This window comes from Typopeltis vanoorti, chromosome 7 (assembly GCF_054136105.1).
Source record: "Typopeltis vanoorti isolate ZY-2024b chromosome 7, IOZ_Tvanoo_1.0, whole genome shotgun sequence".
In the NCBI taxonomy this organism is placed as follows: Eukaryota; Metazoa; Arthropoda; class Arachnida; order Uropygi; family Thelyphonidae; genus Typopeltis; species Typopeltis vanoorti.
Window position 1 is genome coordinate 153773637 of NC_143555.1, and position 22443 is coordinate 153796079.

Here is a 22443-nt window from a genome sequence, read left to right on the forward strand (position 1 = left end):
ATGTCGCGGGGGAAAACGTTTTCTAAGAGAGATAAGGTGTCAGTTAAGGGAATATTGGTAAACAAAGAGGAGATATCAAAGCTTACCAATATGTCTGTCTTATTCAAGGTTAAATTTTCTGTGAGGGGTTTAAAGTGGGTAGAGTTTTTATAAAGGATGTGGACCTTCCGGTGAGGGGGATCAGAGAGTTGGCCAACTGTTTAGATAGTCTATAGCAAGGTGCATTGGTGGTATCTACTATAGGCCTGAGTGGGGAATTGGGTTTGTGGATTTTTTGTAAACCGTAAATTCAGGGGGGACGGGAGCAGAAAGGTTTAAGTTTTTTCGTGACGTCAGGGGACCAGAAAGATACTTTTTTAAGTAACATTTTTAATTTCTTAACTTGTGTTTTTGTGGGGTCGTGTTCTAGTGGGATGTAAGTAGCGCGATCGCAGAGTATAATGTTCATTTTACGATTGTATTCACTGGTGTTAAGAACGACTGTGGCATCACCCTTATCCGCTCTAGTGATGACGATACTTTTTTCTTTCCGTAGTTTCAGGAGAACAGTGCGTTGGGCATAAGATAAATTACTTTTTGGCGGCGATGAATGAGCGAGGATGTTAGCTACGTCAAGTCGGATGTTGTTGGCTATCTCCAACGGTAAGCAACCGATCCCCCGTTCGATGTTAACCATTACATCAAGCACCGGCACTTCTTTCGGAGCGATGGCAAAATTACGGCCGAGGCAAAGGGCACTGACGGCATTGTCATTGAGTCTTTTGGAAGAGAGGTTTATTACTGTATGGAGCGGATGAATTTGTGGTTTGTCTTTAACCAGGTTGTTATATTTCTTGACGTGTTTATTTTTTATTTTTTGAAATTCTCTCTGTGCGGAAGTTTCCGAAATACCGGAGAGAATCGACCAAAGTTCAGGGTTAAGAACGGTGGAGAGCTCTGAATATAAGGAGCCAATGGCGGTGTTTGGTAAGTCAAAACTACGACTATCTAGGCAACTAAATAGGGTGGCCTTCTTAAAACGATGTCGGGATACAAGAGTGATACCGAACTGCGTTAAAATGAAGATAAATTTCCATTCCAAAAAACCGCTTCGTATATATAACAAGGCCAGCCTGGCATTACTACGCGAGCAAATCGCCTCTACTCGTGCTACACTCTCAGTGACGAACGCCACCATTGGCTCCTTATATTCAGAGCTCTGCACTGTTCTTAACCCTGAACTTTGGTCGATTCTCTCCAGTATTTCGGAAAATTCCGCACAGAGAGAATTTCAAAAAATAAAAAATAAACACGTTAAGAAATATAACAACCTGGTTAAAGACAAACCACGACCACAAATTCAACCGCTCCATACAGTAATAAACCGCTCTTCCAAAAAACTCAATGACGATGCCATCAGCGCCCTTTGCCTCGGCCGTAATTTTGCCATCGCTCCGAAAGAAGTGCCGGTGCTTGACGTAATGGTTAACATCGAACGGGGAATCAGTTGCTTACTGTTGGAGATAGCCAACAACATCCGACTTGACGTAGCTAACATCCTCGCTCATGTATCGCCGCCAAAAAGTAATTTATCTTATGCCCAATGCACTGCTCTCCTGAAACTACGGAAAGAAAAAAGTATCGTCATCACTAGAGCGGATAAGGGTAATGCCATAGTCGTTCTTAACACCAGTCAATACAATCGTAAAATGAACATTATACTCAGCGATCGCGCTACTTACATCCCGCTAGAACACAACCCCACAAAAATACAAGTTAAGAAATTAAAAATGTTACTTAAAAAAGTATCTTCCTGGCCCCCTGATGTCATGAAAAAACTTAAACCTTTCCGCTCCCATTCACCCCCGAATTTACGGTTTACCAAAAATCCACAAACCCAATTCCCCACTTAGGCCTATAGTAGATACCACCAATGCACCTTGCTATAGACTGTCTAAACAGCTGGTGAACTCTCTGATTCCCCTCACCGGAAGGTCCACGTCCTTTATAAAAACTCTACCCACTTTAAACCCCTGACAGAAAATTTAACCTTGAATAAGACAGACATATTGGTAAGCTTTGATATCTCCTCTTTGTTTACCAATATTCCCTTAACTGACACCTTATCTCTCTTAGAAAACGTTTTTCCCCCCGACATCTTAGATCTCTTTTCCTTTGCCATTAACTCTGGGTATTTCTCTTGGAAGAACAAAATCTACAAGCAGATAGAGGGAACCGCCATGGGTTTCCCCCTCTCACCCCCCCCCTGCCAATTTCTATATGGAAGATTTCGAAAAACGAGCCATAGACTCAGCCCCACTCAAACCTTCTATCTGGCTAAGATATGTAGATGATGTGTTCTCTATTTGGTCTCATGGCCCAGACACGTTAGACTCCTTCCTCAGTCATCTCAATAGCCTACATCCAAGAATCCAGTTTACTATGGAAAAGGAAAAGAACAATTGCTTACCCTTCCTAGACACCTTAGTCACACGCCTGCCTAATGATACACTTGCCTTCACTGTATGCAGAAAACCCACTCACACAGGCAGATACATTCACAAACTCTCCCACCACCATCCCTCTCAACAATTTGGCATTATTGAAACTCTTACCAAGAGAGCCCACAATCTTTGTTCCAGTGGAACCGCCCTCACTACTGAGCTTAACCACGTACATAACACTTTCCTCTCCAATGGCTACAGTGATCACAGTATCAAAAAAATAATCAACTCTTCCCCCATTCCCCGTCCTTCTCGTCAACAAGAATTTAAAAATGCCATCACCATACCCTACATCCGTGGCACATCCGAAAAAATAGCCAAGATACTAAAAAAGTACAACCTACACACACAGCATATAAGCCCTACCGCAAACTTGCTACCCTTATCCGTTCTACGAAAGATCAGCTCCATCCTCTCTCTCTCTCTGCCTGGAGTTTACAAAGTACTCTGTTCCTGCAAGCTGGCATACTTTGGACAGACAGGCAGATCAGCATCCATCCGCTTAGAGGAACACAAGTCTTACATCTGCAAACACAACTATGGCCATTCAGGCTTGGCTGACCATGTTTTGGATACCACCCACAGGGTATCTTGGAAGAAAACCACCATGCTCCACCACAGCAAATTCAAGAAAGAGAAAGACTTTTCTTGGAAGCAGCAGCAGCTCTCAAAACCCAACCAAATCTGAATAAATACAGTTGTATTAAGATTCCGAAGATTTGGGAAACACTCATCACCAGAGGTCCCACCTTACATTCCAGGCCACCTACTACTGCCCTTAGAGGGCACTGCAACTAGATAGGACTTTAGTGTCACCCACGTGGTTGGGCTCAGTATTGTTTATTATTTGTGTGTATGTTACATTAACTGTTTTTGTAATCCCCGTAGATGTCCTAGTGACTAGGACGAAATATAGGAAGTATTAAATTCTATTTTAATTCTTTTTGAGTGTTGTAAAAAATTATGACATAATAACAAAAACTTGGTTTTAATTTTTGTCAAAATTGGCAGGTCATACTATTTTTCCATGTTTATTTCTGAACTCTCAATTTGTTTGACAGTGCACATTTTCCTTAAAAGGAAACAAAGTTTTTGGTTTAATTACTTATGTAATCAATATCACATGAAAAGCATTTCCAGAAAACTATAATAATGGGGGAAAAAAACAATTATACATGCATCAAACTCTTAGAAAAAATTTTATATGCTTCTTAAATACCTTATTTTCTTTTTCTGTCATTATTTCTTCTAACAACTTCAATAATCTATGAGAATTAAGCAAGAAAAAATGAAAGAAATTAGTGAATATGAATTACATGTGTTAAAATCAAAACACTCATGTCACATCTCTCCCCCATCCCCAGATATCAGCTAAATAATCTGATAAAAAATATTAGTATTCTATGAAAATATCAATAACAATCTATTTACTTGTTACATATATTTCAGTGGGGTGCGTAAGGGTCAAAGCTGTATAACTAAGAGGAGACCTCCACATAGCCTCTAAAGGAATGCAGAGAACCAATCAGGGCTTCTGACCTAATGTCCAATCCTCACCTACTCGTGGTGCACCCTGTTAGGTATCTATCTGGATACTGAATGAACGAGGATGGGCTGGCAATTTGGATTTAGCTGACCAAATTGTATTCTTATTGGCTTAAACCCAATATTAAATGATGGCACAACATGACAGAATTTCATGCAGGCTGGGGCGTCGCCCGGTTAAACAAGGCCCCTCTTGTTATCGCCAGGAAACCAGAGCGAACAGCGAAAAGCCAGCTACTGGAACAAATCCTGAAACACACCCCAACTCAATATCACCAGAATTGAAGATCGGTACTATCAACATACGAAGCTTGAATGGCAAAGAAATGGAGCTAGCTGAGGAATTAGATAAGTACCAGATCGACAAAATAGGGGGTGACTGAAACAAAAAAGACCAAAACTGGTGAGCTCTTACTGAGCAGTAAATACAAAATGTTATATTCAGGCAATGACAATCAAGGAAAAGAAGGAGTAGCCATAGTATTCAACACTAAATACGAGGCTAATTTTCTTGAATGGCAGGCAATTTCAAGTAGAGTGATGTGGGCAAATATCAGAATGGGGAACTTGACAATGAGACTTAATTGTGCCTATGGTCCCCATAATCCATAGGCACAATTAAGATATCCACAGAAAGTAGAAGTGGAGGAATTTTTTGAGGCTTTAGAAAAAGCAACTGACACAATGAAAAAGGAAAAGTTGGTCCTTGTTGGGAATCTAAATAGCAGAGTAGGATAATGATTGTCAGACATACAAAAATATTTTGGGAAAATTTGGAAAAAAGAACAAAGCTAATAATAATGGCAAACACTTGTTGGATTTCTGCTCAGGACATGGACTGGTTATTACTAACACCATCTTCCAACATAAAAATGTGCACAAATTCACATGGAGAGAAGAGGCAAGGAATCGGAAAAAGTCTCATTGACTATGTTATTGTTGATGGTGATGTTTTCTCTCTGGTGCAATACACCAGAGTGTACAGAGGTTTTAAAATTGGAAGTGATCACCATTTAGTCTTAAGCAGGATAAAATTGAATTTCATATTGAAAATGAAGAATATGTAAGAGAGTTTTAAAACGAATAAAAGTTGAGCATCTCTCAGATGTGAACTGTAGACTAAAATATACAAACATTATTCAAGAAAAAAATGAAAGAGTTTGAGAACAGGAATCAAACCGTGGAGATTCAATGACAAGCTCTGAAGAAAACATTGTTTGATTCTGCCAGAGAGACATGTGGTGAGGTTGTCTGCAAAGATAGAAAAATCAGAACTCCACGGTGGACACACGAAGTTAAAGAGGCAGGGAAGGAAAAGAAGAAAGTATATCAAAAGTTCCTGGCAAATAAGGCAGCTTGTGCTCTTAGAGAATACAGAGACAAATGTAAGAAAGCTAAACACTGTGTAAAACTAGATAAACAAAACTCCTGGAAAGACTTTGGTAAGAACAGAAAAAATAAATATCAAGAAGGTGGCAAGATATTCTGGAGGTTGAAGAAGCTCAGAAATGGAAGAAAGAGTGCTGTAAAAGGAATTAGGGTTGACAAAGGTGATTTCAAAATTGGAGAGAAAGATATCCTTGAAGTATGGAGTAATTACTTCGAAAAATTGCTAAATGAAACTAGCAGTGATGACAGCCCAGTGATAAAAAAACACTGACCAGGCATGCAATCAGGAATACATAACCATGCTTGAAGTAGAAAAAGCCATCAAAAGTCTGAAATGCGGAAAGGCAGTGGGAGTAGATGATATCAGACCAGAAATGCTCAAGTATGGAGGTATAAAGTTTTACAGTGGTTACACTGCATAGTTTAGAGGGCCAGGATAAAGGACAAATTCCAGATGATTGGAGTAGAGCTCTCATAGTACCCATATATAAAAAGGGAAATAAAACTGATTGTGAGAATTACAGAGGTATATCCCTACTGAGTGTTCCTGGTAAGATTTATACCAGTATACTTGAGAAATGGTTGAGTAGGATTGTGGAAGAGAAGCTTGGTGAGGAATAACCTGGTTTCAGGCCAAACAGAGGCTGTCAGGATCAGATATTCACTTTGCAACAAATAGTTGAAAAGTAATGGGAATATAACAAAGATCAGTATTTAAGTTTTGTAGATCTGGAAAAAGCAGATGACAAGGTGCTAAGTTAGAAGCTATTCAAAATGCTACAGTTGTATGGTGTCAGTGGATCATTATATCAAGCAATAGTTAGTCTTTGTTTGAGTTATAAGTCAGCAGTTATAATTGAAGGAAGTACAGGGAGATGGTTTAATGTTGAATCTGGTGTCAGACAAGGATATACATTATGAAGGAAAGTGGTATTAAACCTGACATCAAAATTGGAGATGTTAATGTCAGCTCCTTGCTTTATGCAGATGATGTTATACTTCTAAATAAATCCACTACAAGCCTGCAAGATTCCCTGACTAAATTGAATAACTGTTGTGATAGATATGGTATGAAGGTCAGCAATAACAAGACAAAGATAATGAAAATAGGCAGAAGCATTGAAAACATCAGCTGCATCATGACTGGAGAACCTACAGAACAAGTAAAACATTTCAGCTACTTAGGCACGATTTTTAGTGATGATGGTAAATGAAATATGGAAATAGATAACAGAATCAACAAAGCTGGTATGGTAGGAAGTCAACTGAATAAATTTATATGGAATAAGAGAGAAATTGACTCTGATTGATTAGAGTGACGAGGATATCGTCATACGACTCCAGGGTGAAAGGCTAATTTCAGGGAAGAAATTCAAGTACCTTGGGTCAGTTGTCGAGAGGAATGGTGACCTGGATGAGGAAATACAGCACCGAATAACATGCGGTTGGATGAATTGGAGGAATATGAGCGGGGTCCTGTGCGACAAGAGAGTGAGTTGGAAGAGGAAAGGAAAGCTCTATAAGATGGTTGTGAGGCCGGCGATGCTCCATGGTGCGGAGTCGTGGCCTATAACCAAGGCACAGGAGAGGAAGATGGAGGTAGTGGAGATGCGGATGTTGAGATGAATGAGTGGTGTGACAAAGAAGGACAGGATAAGGAATGACTACATCAGAGGGACGGTAAAGGTGGGACCAATTGGCAAGAAGATACAAGAAAGTAGGCTGAGGTGGTTTGGACATGTTGAGAGGAAGGGTGAGGAGTATGTTGGTAAACGAGTGGAGTATATGGAGTTGGAGGGAAGGAGGAAAAGAGGTAGGCCCAAGCTCAGGTGGAGGGATAAGATGACAGAGGATCTTAAGGAGAAAGGATGGAGTCCGGAGGATGCTCTGGACCAGAGAACTTGGAAGAGGAAGGTTAAAGATTGGTGCGCTGACCCCGTTTAACATGGGATAAGGCAGAGTGAAAGAAGAAGAAGAAGAAGAGAGAAATTAGTCAAAACATTAAATTAGCTGTCTACAAGACAGTGTTCAAACCAGTTTTAACTTATGGATCTGAGAGCTGGGTCAGAAGTAAAACACTTGACCAAAGACTAGAGACTGCAGATATGAGAGTCCTGAGAAAGATTAGAGGTGTAAATAGATGGCATCAATGGCAATATCATATTAAAAACAAGGATATTAGGAAAGAACTTGACATTGTCAGCATCCAGTAATGTGTTAGCTAGCTAATCTCAGGTGGTATAGTCAGTTAAACAGAATGGGCTAGAAAAGATTAGCAAAACAAGTGTTCTCTGCCAGGTTGGCAGGAAAAAGACCCAGAGGAAGACCAAGATAGAGGTGGATTGATATGGTAAAAAGTGCCTTAGAAGATAGATATATAAATATAAGATCTGACAATGCTGTAGCTTTGACAGGTAACAGATTGATTTGGCAGGAAATTGTAGGTAGGAAGTCAGTAATGATGTAAATTTTTCATGTAGTACTATCATATCCTGTACACCCCTTGAGGGTAAATGTCAGGAATTTGATGATGATGATAATATATTTCAGTAGTTGAACCATTTATAAATATTGTTCCTTGATAATCTCTGTAAATTAAAGATGCCAAGAAATTATATTCTTGGTTTAATCCTTTATCCAAGGATATGCAAACAAAGTTTGCATGTGAAGTAATTTCACAATTTGGCAACTCATATACAGAGGCTAATGAATTCACGTCACTTGCCTTAGTAGATATGAGGAGACCTCAATTAAAGTCGAAACTAGTCTGGGCAGTGATCCTTCCCATAATGCACAGCATTATACATGTCCCTAAGGATATGTGCTTGGGATACTAAGGCAAGTGATGTGAAGTCATTAATCTCTCGATACAAGTTGCCCAGTCATGAAGTTACTTCAAGTGCAAACTTTGTTTGCTTACACTTGGATAAAGGATTAAACCAAGAATATAATTTCTTGGCATCTTTAATTTATAGTATAACCAAGTGGAAAAACTTTCAACTTGATAATGTCAGGTTTTTTGTGATTTTTTTTTTGTTGGGGGGGGGGGGGGATTGGAAGTGATGGTTTGATTCAGTCTGTATTTTGTATCTGTTGTGATTGATTTGCTTGTTTTGCAGGACTAAGAAAACATGAGTTTCTGGAGCAAAATGTCCACTCCACATGAAAGAGAGAGAGAGAGAGAGAGAGCAAGTATAAAGTACAGTATTATAAATTAAAGATACCAAGAAATTATATACTTGATTTAATCCTTTATCCAAGTGTGAGCAAACAAGTTTGCACCTGAACTATTTTCTTGGTATCTTTAATTTAATAGTATAACCAAGTGGAAACACTTTCAACAACTATCTCTAATCCAGAGTATTTTAATAATAAGGTGTGACACCTTTTGGCAACTATGTAAAAAAATGACTTCTGCATTACTTCAGCCTTGGTATCACCTCTGGGTCTGGCTCCCACTGATGAGACCTCAATAAAGGTCAAAACCGGTCTGGGTAGTGACCCTGTCCATAACGCATAACATTATACATTCCCGTAAGGATATGTGCTTTGCATTATGAGATACTAAGGCAAGTGATGTGAAGTCATATACCTTTACCATGAGTTGCCCCAGTCCTGAAAATAGTTCAGGTGCAAACTTGTTTGCTTACACTTGGATAAAGGATTAAACCAAGTATATAATTTCGTGGTATCTTTAATTTATAGTATAACCAAGTCGAAACACTTTCAACAAAATAGAGTACTTTGGGAGCCTACAAAGAGAACAGATAACTGGACATTCATTTTAGTAAAATTATAGAGACTAGAACTGTATTAGGAATAGTTGTTATTCCTAACATAGTTGTAGTCTTCATAATTTTACTCAAATGAATGCTGATCACCGTGTGTCACTAAAAGAAAAGATAACTGGACAGCACTATTTTTTTTTTATCTTCAATCTAAACAAAAATAAATGATAGAATTAAAAAATTAATATACAAAAGAAAGTGCAAAATAAAATTTGCACTGTAAACTGTCAATATAATTATAGCTAACATGAAGTAGTAACAATTACAGTATGACAAGCATGACAAGGCTGAGTAAACAGCAGAAGGATTATTTACTAGGGAATGATTGGGAAGCCTCCAATAGTGGCTGGCATTCAGAACTGTTTTACTCATGTATCTGGAAATAGGTAGAGACCCCTACAAGTGTGTTCAACATTCCTATGAGGCTGTCACTCATGCAGCATATGTGAAGAAGGGTAGCGAGTAGAAACTGGAAACTTTGCTCTGAGAACCAAACACGACAACAGTCACTTCAGGATCCCATAAGCCACAGGGTGAAGAAAATCATCTAACACTTAGGTGCTTAGTTTGGCATTTATTCCTAGCTAGGAAGGCATGCATTAGTGGTGACAATATTTTTTGAATACTACTGTTCTGTTACTGCTTGTTTCATTTAACAATGAAAGAATTTCCAAATACCTTCAATTTTAATGTCACCTTGATAATCTCCGATTTCTTTTACTCCTTCCTTCATTTCTAATAGCATCAAGAACATCTTGTCCCTTTCATTATTATTTATCTCTATATTTTTATTAAAATCTTCCCATGATTCTCATTAAGCAACTTTTACACAGTCAGCTGTCTTGAACTTTTTTTGGTATTTTCAGGTATCTGATGACCAAGGCTGGCTCTACCGACGGTGCAAGACGTGCAGTTGCACGGGACAACAAAGTTGGCATAAACTATACGAAAAATAATGGAGAAGGGGCGGCAAAATATGCTACTGCACGGGGCGGCCCTGCTGATGACCTATTTGCCAGAAACTTTCAACACAGTTTATTCTGTTACTGGACTGCCTGTTTAACTACTTTAGTCCCCCCATGAGGTGAGGAGAAGTTAATACTACTTCAATGGAGATTTTTTACCATATGGTAATGAAATTGTGAACTCTTTCCTGATATACATCCCATCAATATGAAGCTCATCCCGAAAAAGGGCAACCTCTCAGTCCTAGATCCCCTAATCATCTGTGAACCTAAGTGAAAACTATCCTTCAGTATTATATTACAAATTCAGCATATATGTACATCCACATTCACCAACAAGCTGAAAAATAATCACATCTCTCACAAAGCTAATCCAAAATGTGGCGAAGGGGCAGAAAAATATACTTTGGGTCCAGACCATTTAAGTATTTCTGGGAAAAGAGAAAGTTCTACAACAAGGCCAAATAGCTTGCACTAATTATAAGAATAGGCTAGATAGTAAGTTATTATGTCTATGCACAAATGCCAGGAGCATCAGAAACAAAGGGGTTGTGTCCATTGTTTTATTGAATATGATGTGGCCTAAGATTGTTGGTATTAACTGCGATTCAGTGTAAATGGTATATAATTTTTAGGAATAACAGAAGAGATAGGAAAGGAAGAGGAGTATTATTAATGATATCAGATGACTTAAGTCAAGTTGGGGGGGGGGGACACAAGAAAACAATGATGGTAACAATTCCCCATTCAACAGTGGGTTTGAGTCTATCTGGTGTGTGAAGAGAGGCTAACAAAATGAAATATATGGTGGGGTGTTGCTACAGACCTGGTGGCTCAGTTGCAGGGAACGAAGAAATGCATAGCCTTATGGATACCAAATGAGTGATCATTATGGTTGACTTTACTTTTCCAAACATTGATTGGGTAGATGAGAAATCTCATGATAAGAAAGAAGAGGAACTTAATGAATTGTTGCAAGAGAACTTTCTCAAGCAGCATGTGAAAGAAAGAACTCGAAGTCAAAGAGTGTAGGATTTGCTCATAGCATCAGAAGGGGGTCTCTGTTAAGAATATGGCTATTTTACCAACAGTTGGTGACAGTGATTATGCTGTGCTTTCTTGGAAAGTATCTAATTGTATTGACGTTCCAATTAGAACAGGCTACATGTTGAACTATAAAGCTGGAAATTATGACCAACTTGGGAGAATACTATCTTTGGTCCTATGGTATCAGTTACTGAATGGAAAAAATGTCAGCAATGCATGGGAATCTTTGAAAAAGTGCTTAAACGAGACAGTATCTGAATGTATCCCTAGTGTTCGAAGAATAAATAGCTTGGGAGTCAAATGGATGTGCAACCTTATTAAGCAAGAATTACATAAGAAGAAGATGATGTGGAAATAATATTGTAATAATAAGAGTGAGAGGAGTTATGAAATATATAAATCTCAGGACAGAAAAAGAAAAGTAACAAGTATTGTGCGGAAAGCTAAATCGGAGTATGAAAAGAAATTGGCTATGAAAACTAAAGGCAATCCAAAAGAATTTTATCGTTATGCTGCCGCAAGCAAAAGAAAGAATGAATGTGAAAGAATAACCTTATTGAATGCAGATGGTACTCGAGTGTCAGAAGCTAATGAGATTGTTCAGTTAATGAGTGCTCGCTTTGCTAAGATATATCAACCAGGTGTATGTAACATAGTGCACTGTGCTACTGCTACATTAGATGAAGAGTTAGAGGTTCATGAAAATGAAGTTGAAGAGCTGTTGAATAATCTGGATAAGAATCTGTCTATAGGGACAGATGGAATATGAACCCATTTGCTAAAGGAATGTTCAGCCGAATTGGCTAGGCATTTCACATGTTTGTATAACTTGAGTCTCAGCTCAGGAATGATACCACAGGAATGGAAGGAATGTATGATATTTCCATTGCACAAGGGTGGTGCAAAAACTGATGTGTCTAACTACCGACATATTAGTATCTCTGGTGTGGTAGTGAAGATTTTAGAGAAGTTGATAAGAACCCGCATAAAGAAATGGGTAGACAAGCATTCTATACTCTGCAGGGAATAGCATGGGTTTACTAAAAGAAGGTCATGTTTTAGCAATTTGTTCATATTTTATAACAATGTACGGCCAAACTGGATAAAGGGAATGGATACACTGTGATAATGTTAGATTTTTCTAAGGCATTTGATAGGATACCACACGATAGGCTGTTGCGTAAACTGAAGAATATGGGACTGAAATAAACTCTTAACTGAGATCAGGGGATGGTTGACAGACATCAGAAAGTGGTATACAGTAGGTGTGAATCTGCCGGATTTAAGGTGAGCAGGGGCGTACCTCAGGGTTCAGTCTTTGGGCCATTATTGTTCAATCCATACATTAATGACATCAGGCAGTGTCTAACATCAGATGTACAATTGTTTGCCGATAATGTGAAAAGAGGTAGGTCAATCAGAGATGCTACTTACAAAACAATTTGAATAGGCTTCAAATTTAGGCAAACGAAAATGGCTTTCAGTATGTTAGCAGGGTTATGCTACAAGAAACCGAGGAAGCAAGGGATCTTGGTGTATTATTATTATTATTCAGGCCTCCATGGAGTCAAAAGACTCATCGTGGGAGGTCCTTTCTAAGAAACACAAGTCTATCAAGGCTCATCGAGGGAGGTCCCTCCTAGGAAACCCAAAGTCTATCATACCACTCCTTAAATGTAGTGACCATTCTCGCTCTCGCCACTCCATCAGGCAATGCATTCCATGGTTCAACCACCCTCCATGAAAAGAAACCACTCCTCACCTTCTTTCTCACAGTTTCCTTTTGTAACTTCCAGGGATGACCCCCTTGTCATCACTCCTTCCCACTGTTCAACCAAGTAAAAGAACTCCCCAGTGTCAACCCTGTAACCACCTCTCAACAGTTTAAAAGTCTCAATCATATCACCCCTCCTTCTTCTATTCACCAAACTCTGCAGTCCACACTCCCTCAGCCGATCCTCATAAGTAACATTGTGCAGTCCCAACACCATCTTTGATATCCGCCTTTGTACCCTTTCCACAGTTAATTTATCCCCTTCAAATCCTGGGGACCAGATCTGAGAACAATAGTCTAAGTGTGGTCTGATCAGTCTTATACAATGGAATGATAACCATTTTATCTCCGCAGGTCAGTGTCCTTCTCATTATTGCAGCAATCCTCTGCATTACCTTCTCTACCTTTGCAATATGCCCCCTAAATTTCAGGTTTCTATCAATCATCAAACCCAGATCTCTTGTCTCTCCTACTTCCTCCAGTTTAACTCCTCCCATAGAGTGTGCAGCGTCCCATTGATGTGTCCCAAACCTCAAGACCTTATATTTTGCTGCATTAAACTGACACCCCCATTCATTTGCCCATCTATCTAGCTTATTCAAATCCTCTTGCAGGGCTACCACATCTGCACTATTACTAATAACCCTTTCCAGCTTCACATCATCCACAAACAACCGAATATCCCCTTGCAATCCACGGACAATGTCATTGATATAAAGGTTAAACAATATAGGTCCCAGTACTGAGCCCTGTGGAACCCCACTTGTAATCTTCTGCCTCTTTGATATTGCTCCACCATACACAACTCTCTGATACCTATCGGACAGCCAATGCTGAATCCAGTTGACCAATCTGACATCCAGACCCATGTGCTGCAACTTAAATATCAGCTTATCATGTGGCTCAAAGCCTTTGCTAAGTCTAGGAAAATGACAGTATATGCCTTTCCCTCATCTAATGCTTTTGTAACTTTATCATAAAAGGCTAGCATATTGCTAAAATTACAAATTCATGCTGACTCTCACTGATAACATTACCCTCATCTGTCCAATGTTGTATATGGTCCCTCACTACTTTCTCCAAGATCTTACTAACTACTGATGACACACAAACTAGCCTATAATTAGACACCTCCAGTCTGCTACCACCCTTATGCAATGGCACTATCTTCTTACCTTCCTTCCATTCCATTGGCACCTTTCTCGCAGCCAGATTTTCATCGAAAAGCCAGGTCAAGGGCACCGTCAGTTCTTTAGCACATTCTCTCAAAACTCGTGATGAAATACCATCCATTCCTACAGCTTTACTAACATCCAGAATACTCAGTATGTGGAACACACTCTCCTCCTGCACCTCTAAACCTCGAACCTGCTCTATCCCTCTAGTATTCAAACTGACTCCTCCAGGATGAAATACTCCAATAAAGTATTCATAGAACAATTCCACTATGTCCTCTGCATCAGTCACTCTATTCCCATTTTTATCCCACAATGTCATTCTTCCACAGTCATTTCTCCTCCTACTGGCCACATAGCTAAAAAATTCCCTAGGATTTTCCTTGGATCTAAGGCCCAATCTCCTCTCATATTCCAGTTTCGCTTTCCTTACCACACTAGTCACTCTTCTGGCCTGTGTCTTATATTCTTCACGCATCCTCTCTTCACCTGTCTCTTTATATCTCTTCCATAGCCTCTTTTTCACATGCAATTCCTGTTTAATATTGTTTGTCATCCACTTTACTCCAAATTGTGTCCTCTTTTTCACTCATGGAATACAGCTTACCATTGCTGCTAACAAATATTCCTTCACAATTTCCCAAGCACTAATAATATCCCAGCCTTCCAATTCCTCCCTCCATGAAACTTCCCCAAGTTGACGTCTAAGACTATTATAATCACCTGCTTTATAATTCCACATACATTCCTGTCTCTTTGATACTCCTGCATGTCTATTCATTTTCCAAGTCAAAACCATACAGTCACTCTCTCCAACTGGTGGGAGAGATGTCATCTCAGTTATTATCAGCTCTTTTGATGCTAGTACCAAATCCAAAACTCTTGGATATTGGTAGATAGGAATCTGAAGTTCAAAAGTCACATAGCAAAAGTTTCAAATACAACTCAGAGGATAATTACGATGTTGAAACGAACCTTGACATGTAAGGATAACGAAGTCATTTTGCCCGTTTATAAGGCTTTAAGAAGACCACACCTGGATTCCAAGCAGATAAAGAAGCTGTGGAAAGGATGCAAAGAAGAGTTACAAAGGTTATATCGTATTATGGGATTTAGATTATGAAGACAGATTGCAAGTATGTGGATTACAGACTCTGCTTTACAGGAGAAAGAGGGGTGATATGACAGAGGTCTATAAACTTCTGAATGGGTGTTATAGGATATTGTCTGATGAAAATTTTTGTTATATGGAAGGTGGGAAGAGAACACGGGGGGGGGGGGGCATCCATGGAAGTTAAGTTTGTTCACAGTCAAGAAAGGGTAAGAGCAATGTTTTTCTCTCACAAAGCAGTGAGTGAGCGGAATAGTTTGCCTTTAGGGATACCGAGTGCATCTAGTGTGAATGAATTTAAGGGAGGGTATGACAGCTAGTTTGGTTGATTTATAGCCCCCACACCTCAATGAGTCCTGGACTCCCTGGAGGTCTCAGAAACAATAATAATAATAAAATAGCCATATATATATACACGTGAGAATTTCTCAATGTTTTGTACCCACTATTCTCGTGTGTGTGTGTGCGAGAGAGAGAGAGAGAGATAACTGATTTATTCAGCTGAGAGACATTTTTTAAAATATAGATTAAATGAATATAAGCCAAGAGATTAAAATAGAAAAACTATTTTAATTAAGTAAACTGCACTACTAGTTTCATCTTCTTAGATGACTTCTTTGGATGCATAACATGAGAGAACTACCAACAAGCATTGTGAAAGAAAAAAATCTATACATTAAAGTGTTAATGTATTAATGTTTGAAGCTGTTATATGTAATAGTATTCTCTTTGTTGTTGGGTGTGTACATGTGTTCAAGGTCTCATTATTATTATGATTTGACACCTCCAGGGAGTTCAAAGACTCATCGAGGGAGAGTGTGACAACAGCATCGAATGATTGGTCCCCTTCCAACTACTAACCGTGCTCAAACTTACTTAACTGAGCCATTAGTAGCAGAGGCTCTACCAATCGACCAACCTTTGCCGGCATTCATGCCGGCAAAAGATTTGTCGATTGATGAGAGTCTGAGAGATTATAGCTAAGGTGAGTGTTGCGATGTATTTGATTGTGGATGATTTCTGTAGATTCTACAATTCTTTTTTCCAGTCATCATAGCAATGAACGATATTTTCCGATTTGTCCCATATGACTGGATGAATGATAGAGTTTTTGTCATTAGCATCAGCAGAATTCAGGATATGGTTCGACAGAGCACTTGCTCTGGTTCTATCATATGTGACATCTCTTTTATGTTCCTCTAAACATAATTCAATGGATTTTTCCATCTGGCCAAAATAAAGCATGTTGCAGTTGCACTAAATGCAGGATATTTCAGGTTGTTGTGTTTTTGCTTGGATGTACTGAGCAAGGAACAGAAGTAGAGGAGTGAAAGAAGTTCAGATGTTATATTTTTTAAAAGAACTTTGGCTAATTTTGGCAAAATGGAACTGATATATGGTAGGTATATGTAGCCCCTTTTCACTATTTCTATCTTCAATATGGTGAGGGACTACTATTTAATCCACCTCCTCGCCATATTGAAGATAGAAATAGTGAAAAAAGGCTACATATCCCTACCATATATCAGTACCATTTCACCAAAGTCTATTAGTAGATGATATGGACAAGATTAAATTAAATGATGTAGCATTGTTTAGTACAGCAGAGGCTAGAGCAGCACACAAGTAGTTGAGGACAACTTAGCATATAGTATAAATACAATTGTACGTACAAAGATCAAATTAAGTAGTTAGCATTCACATAGAACACAAGGTTGGAGGTTATAGCAGTACATAAATAGTTCAGGTCATTTATTAAATAATATATATGTACTAAAATTTAATTGAACAATGCAGTATCTACATATGAGTAAAATTACAGCAAAGTTGTAGCAGTACATAAATAGTCAAGGGTAAGTAATAAGATTATGTGTATGTACGAATTGAGTGATGTGGGATATGCTTATAGAAAAAATATCATACAATTTGTTTGAGTCCGACAGCATTTGTCTGAGTGTAAAAGGTATGGTCAGATGAGTAAACGTGCTATTACTTTCTTGTGTGAAGCACCGCAATTCCACCAGAATATGATTAATGGTGAGATGAGTGTTGCAGTCCTTGAACATAGGTGGATTATCAGCCCTCGGTAAATATGAATGGGTCAAATAACTGTGGCCAATGTGGAGCCTAGCTAGAACTATTTCTTCTCTTGTTCCTACATTGACTAAACTGCCAGTGCCTAATTTCAGGTTTATTCTCATGCAGTTTGCTTGTTAGTGCTTCCTACCAGGAGTGCTGCCATTGGACTTTTAACTTTGATTTTATTGTTTGTGTGTTGTCTGTGTATGGAACGGTCAAACAAGATGTTGACAAGGAATGAGCTGATCTAGCAGCTGCAATGTCATTTCCCTTAATCCCAATGTGGCTGGGAATCAAACAAAACTGAACATCGAAATTAAGGATCTTTATTTTGTATAACAGTTGTAAGATCTCAACAAGCACTGAGTGAGGATTACACACCAGAGAAGAGATAGCCTGTAAAGAGCTTAAAGAATCTATATAAATTATGCACTTTTGGTAGGAGTTTTGTTTTATATGTATAAGTGAAAGATGAATGGCATGTAACTCTGCTGTATAATTACTGCAATCAGATGGGATTTGATTGGAGACCACGATATTAGGAAACACAGCAGAACTGCCAACAAAGATCTCTGATCTTGAACCATCAGTATAGGTTTGCTGTTGTAGATTGTTTTATTAAATCTTTGAGTTCAGACTTCTTCCTGATTTCTGTGTGTCTTACGTGGTCTATTTTATTTATATTGCACATTCTTCTTTCTATTGCACGTTGAGTTGTTAATTAAGCTTTGTTCTTCTTTTAAAGTTGTGTTCCATGTTTCACTGCCATAAGTTAATGCTGGTAGGATGTAACTATTAAAAAGGTGGGCTCTTATTTCTATATATATGTTTTGGTTGATGATTGCTGATTTTATTTTGTTGAAGGCTATCGAAGCAGCACTTTTTCTTCTTGCTATTTCATTTGATATGTCATTATTCATTTTTATGGACTGTCCAAGGTAGATGTAATCTTCAACTTTTTTTGATGGTGGGGGATTCTAGAGTGATTGTGTAATCTTTACAGTATTCATTTTTCATGCATTTTATTTTGTCTGGATGTATTTCCAATCCAATTTTTTGGCAGTTTCAGCTTATGTCATTCAGCACTCATTCTAATAGTTTGGGGGAGTGAGATATTAATACCACATCGTAGTGAATAATAGGATATTTAACATTTCACCATCATAATTTATTCCACCTTTCATGGCAGTTTTTTCAATGATGCTGTCCAGAGTACATGTGAAGAGATTAGGTGATAAGACATTGCCACGACGTACTCCTCTACTTAAGTTAATTTTAATCAGGTGATAGAAAAGAGTGATATTTGTTGTGCCTTCTTTGTAGATATCTTTTATGAGCTGGATATATGCTATTTCTACTCCTTGTTCTATTAAAGCTTGGAATACTGCATTATGTTCAACAATGTCAAATGCCTTTTTAAAATCTATAAAAAGAAGACAAAGTGAAATCTGATATTCTCTGCATCGTTCTTGTTAGTTGAGTAATAGTTTGAATGTGGTCTATTGTTGAAAAGTCTTTTTTTTTTTTTTTTTTGAAACCGGCCTGTTCTTTGCAGCTATTTTCATTGATGGAGGTTTGTATTCTGTTTAGGATGACTCTGGCAAATATTTTGTGTGTGTGAGATAATAGACAAATGGGTCTGTAATTACTTATGTCTTCCTTATTATCTTTTTTATGCAAAATTATGGTCTTTGATGTTTTCCATTCAGTAGGTGCTTTCCTTAATTGTATATATCGAGTAAATCTTTCTGCTGGAGCTTTAAAGAGTACTTGTCTACCCATTCTTAACTCATCGGATTTTATACCGTCAATTCCTGGTAATCGGTCATTTTTCATATGGTGGATAGCCATTTTTACTTCTTCAGGTAGGATAGATGGCATTTCCAAATTTTCATCTGTTACTGGCACTGTGACTACCCGTTTGGATGAGTAAAGGTTCTCATAAAACAATTTTATTATTTTTTTCCATTTTGCCTTTGTTTGTGTGTCTGTTTCCTTGATTGTCTATGAAGGCTGATGGTAATGGTTACTATAGACATTTCTTTTTCTACTTTTTTTAGGCTACTATGGAGCCTAGCTGCTTCTGCCAATTTTGTCATTCTATACATATTATAGTCGTCTTTGATCTTCTACCTCAGTTGTTTACAGATAATTTTATATTCTAAACGGACTTTTCCTGTATCTTTCAGTCCTCTTCTTTACTTCGATAGTTCTATCGTTCTTGCTGATAGGTGTTCCCTGGTCTCAGGAATACCTATCAGCAAGGAGGAAGTTCATAGAAGGATCTTTCTTTGCAGTTCAATAAATTATCATTAAAGTTTGTTAAATCTTCGTCGATGTCGTTTTTTTAATTTCTAGTCGGTTTCTAAATTTTTCTGGATTTATTTTGTTTTGAGCGTTTTTTTATGGTTGGACTGTGCTCATATGTATTCTTCATTTTTTTAATGTATTTTGAGGGTGGCTGTTATTGGGCGGTGGTCTGAATGAATATGACTTCAACATTTTTTATTATTGTTTTGCAATTTGTTAGAATGTAATCAATTTCATTTCTTGTCTCTCCATTTGGGGATTGCCAAGTCCATCTTTTTCCAGTTCTCTTTTTTAAAGAAACTATTCATAATGTAAAGCCTTTCTGCTTCAACAAATTCTGTCAGGAGTTCACCTTGTTCGTTTCTTTCCCTACGGTCCAATGTATTTTTCTTTAATAGATCCAGTACCAATCTTTGCATTGAAATTCCCACACATTATAGTAGTGTATGTTTTTTTTTTTTCTGTAATGTTTCTTGTAGGTGTTCATAGAAGTTTTCTATTTCTTCTTTGTCAGTTGTTGAAGTAGGTAAATAGACTACTATTATTTTTATTGTTACTGATTTTCCTATTTTTAATTTTAGTGTTCCTAGTCGTTCAGAATGGATTGTGCAAGAAATAATATTTTTAGTTAGCTCTTGAAGCTCAAGCTTTTGAAGCCTGTTGGCTCTTTATTTCAGTTACTTAGTTTTTAGTTAGCTTTTCGTTTATGATGAAGCCAACTCTTCTAGCCCTTGTAACATTATCTGCAGCTCCCAGGAAAATTTGGTTCCCATTGTTCCATTTTGCAGTTAATTCAGAGCTTCTTCGGGTTTCACAAATAGCAAGGACATCAAATTTTACGTTTTGCATTTCTCGAAACAGGAAATCAATATGGGAGTCAGAAGACAGAGTTCGAATGTTGAAAGAACCAATAAATAGGGTTGAATTTCCAGATGGTGGTCTACCTTCTTCTGCGGGATTCTTAGTACCCCATGCTCTTGCAGATTTCTCACCACCACTTTGGTGGGATTGAAAAGAGCCGTGCAGGACTGGAGGCCTTTTTCTTCTTCAACTTGCTGGCATCTTTACGGTAGTCTATAGCACTTTTCCTGACCATGGTTCTGAAGTGTGCCTTTGATCCATGGCTCCTTATCATTATTCGGAGCTGACCACTTGGGCTCCCCACCAGCTGAGGGAAGCGCTTGGTAGGGGTGAGGTACCGCCCAAGTCTAAATTTCATAATTAGATCTATTGTCATCTGTTATCCAACTCCCGAGTTACTAACTGGTATCTGAAAGATACCAAAAGGAAACCTGGAAGACCAGCCTTAAGGTGAGAAGACCCAATGATTAAGAAAGTCGGAAGAAAATGGAGAAGAAAGGCCCAAGACAGGAACAGCTGGACTCTTTACGACCTGCAGTCATGGAGAAATCCTGACTGAAATCACAGGTCCATCAAGGTAATCCACCTCCCAAGATATTCAAAACTTTTACATTCTCTATTCTTTGTCTGTTCAAAGTGATTTCCATCCCATCATTTCCTTTCCTTGAAATCTTCATCACTTTTGTCTTTTGAATGTTTATTTTCATTATATCTCTCATTTCCAACCCTGTTCAGTCTATTCAAAATTCTTTGCAAACCTTCCTCTGTTTCGCTCATAAGTACAATATCATCTGCATATCCTATATTATTTATCAGATGTCCATTTATCTTTATTCCATCCTTCAGATTTTCCAAGGCCTCCTCATCATCTATTCACTATAGACATTAAAAAGGAGTGGGGACATCCCACACTCTTTCTTATGGGAATCCATTCAGTATCCTCTCCTTCAAATTTAACCCTGGCATCTTCTGAACAACAGTCTGATAATTTTTTCATCTATTCTTATTTTATGCAAAATATCATATAAAACAGAGTGATTAACATTATAGAAAGCTTTTTGTAATCCACAAAACATAGATATAAATCTTTATTGCACTCGATCGTTTATTCTCCATAGTGCTGTAATAGCCTCCCTGGTTCCCCTATATCTCCTGAAACCAAATTGTGCTTCATTTAATTCTCTCTATTTCATCTGTTCCATTCTTCTATATATTATGTTGATTAGGACTTTTGCAACGTGGCTAATCAAGCTGATAGTTCTGTGCTTATTGCAATCCATCGTTCCTGTAGTCTTGGGAATAGGAATAAAAATAGATCTTACGAAGTCTTTAGGTATTCTATCCTCCTTCAGACTTCTATTAAAGATGGATAGAAGTTTTATTTCTTCCTTTCAGGCTTCAGCAGTTCTCCTTGAATAACATCCACTCCCGGAACTTACCTATCCTTTATTCTTTTAATGGCTGCTTCGGCTTCCCATTCCTTAATTTCTGGGGTATCATCATTTTCTATCTGATCACGTTCCAGATTATCTTCATCTCCATAAAGTTCTGTTACATACTCCTTCCACCTTATCATTTTTTTTCAACAAAATCTTTCCTCTTTCATCCTTCAAAGCACCACTTTTTGTCCTTCTCTTCTTCCTTGAAATCAAGTTCAAGCCCTCATAGGCCTTTCTCATTTTCCACTGGCTCAATCATTTTCCTTCCAGACCTGATTGAGCCAATCTTCCTTTGCCTTTTTAGCCAAAGGAAGATTGGCTAAAAAAAGGCAAAGACCTTTAGCACATTCCTTGATTTTTTTAAAATTATGCCATCATAAATACACTTATTAATGCCTAGATTTTATAGGATCACATGCTACTTGCTCCACTCAGCAACTTACACAATACACATATATATATATCACAAATCTTAAT

At 38.1% G+C, this 22443-nt stretch overlaps 1 protein-coding gene across 2 annotated transcripts in view; it reads right to left on the reverse strand.

Annotated features, from left to right (window-relative positions):
• The window catches only part of LOC150105224 (uncharacterized), a 378667-nt gene that overhangs the window by 171127 nt on the left and 185097 nt on the right, over positions 1 to 22443 (reverse strand). For both annotated transcript variants that reach the window (XR_016548564.1, XM_090395544.1), the window contains exon 9: positions 3703 to 3748. Coding sequence is in view for 1 of the 2 variants with exons in the window: in XM_090395544.1 (XP_090251670.1) it covers positions 3703 to 3748 (46 nt within the window). In the remaining variant the exon portion in view is untranslated. The remainder of the gene's footprint in view (positions 1 to 3702; positions 3749 to 22443) is intronic.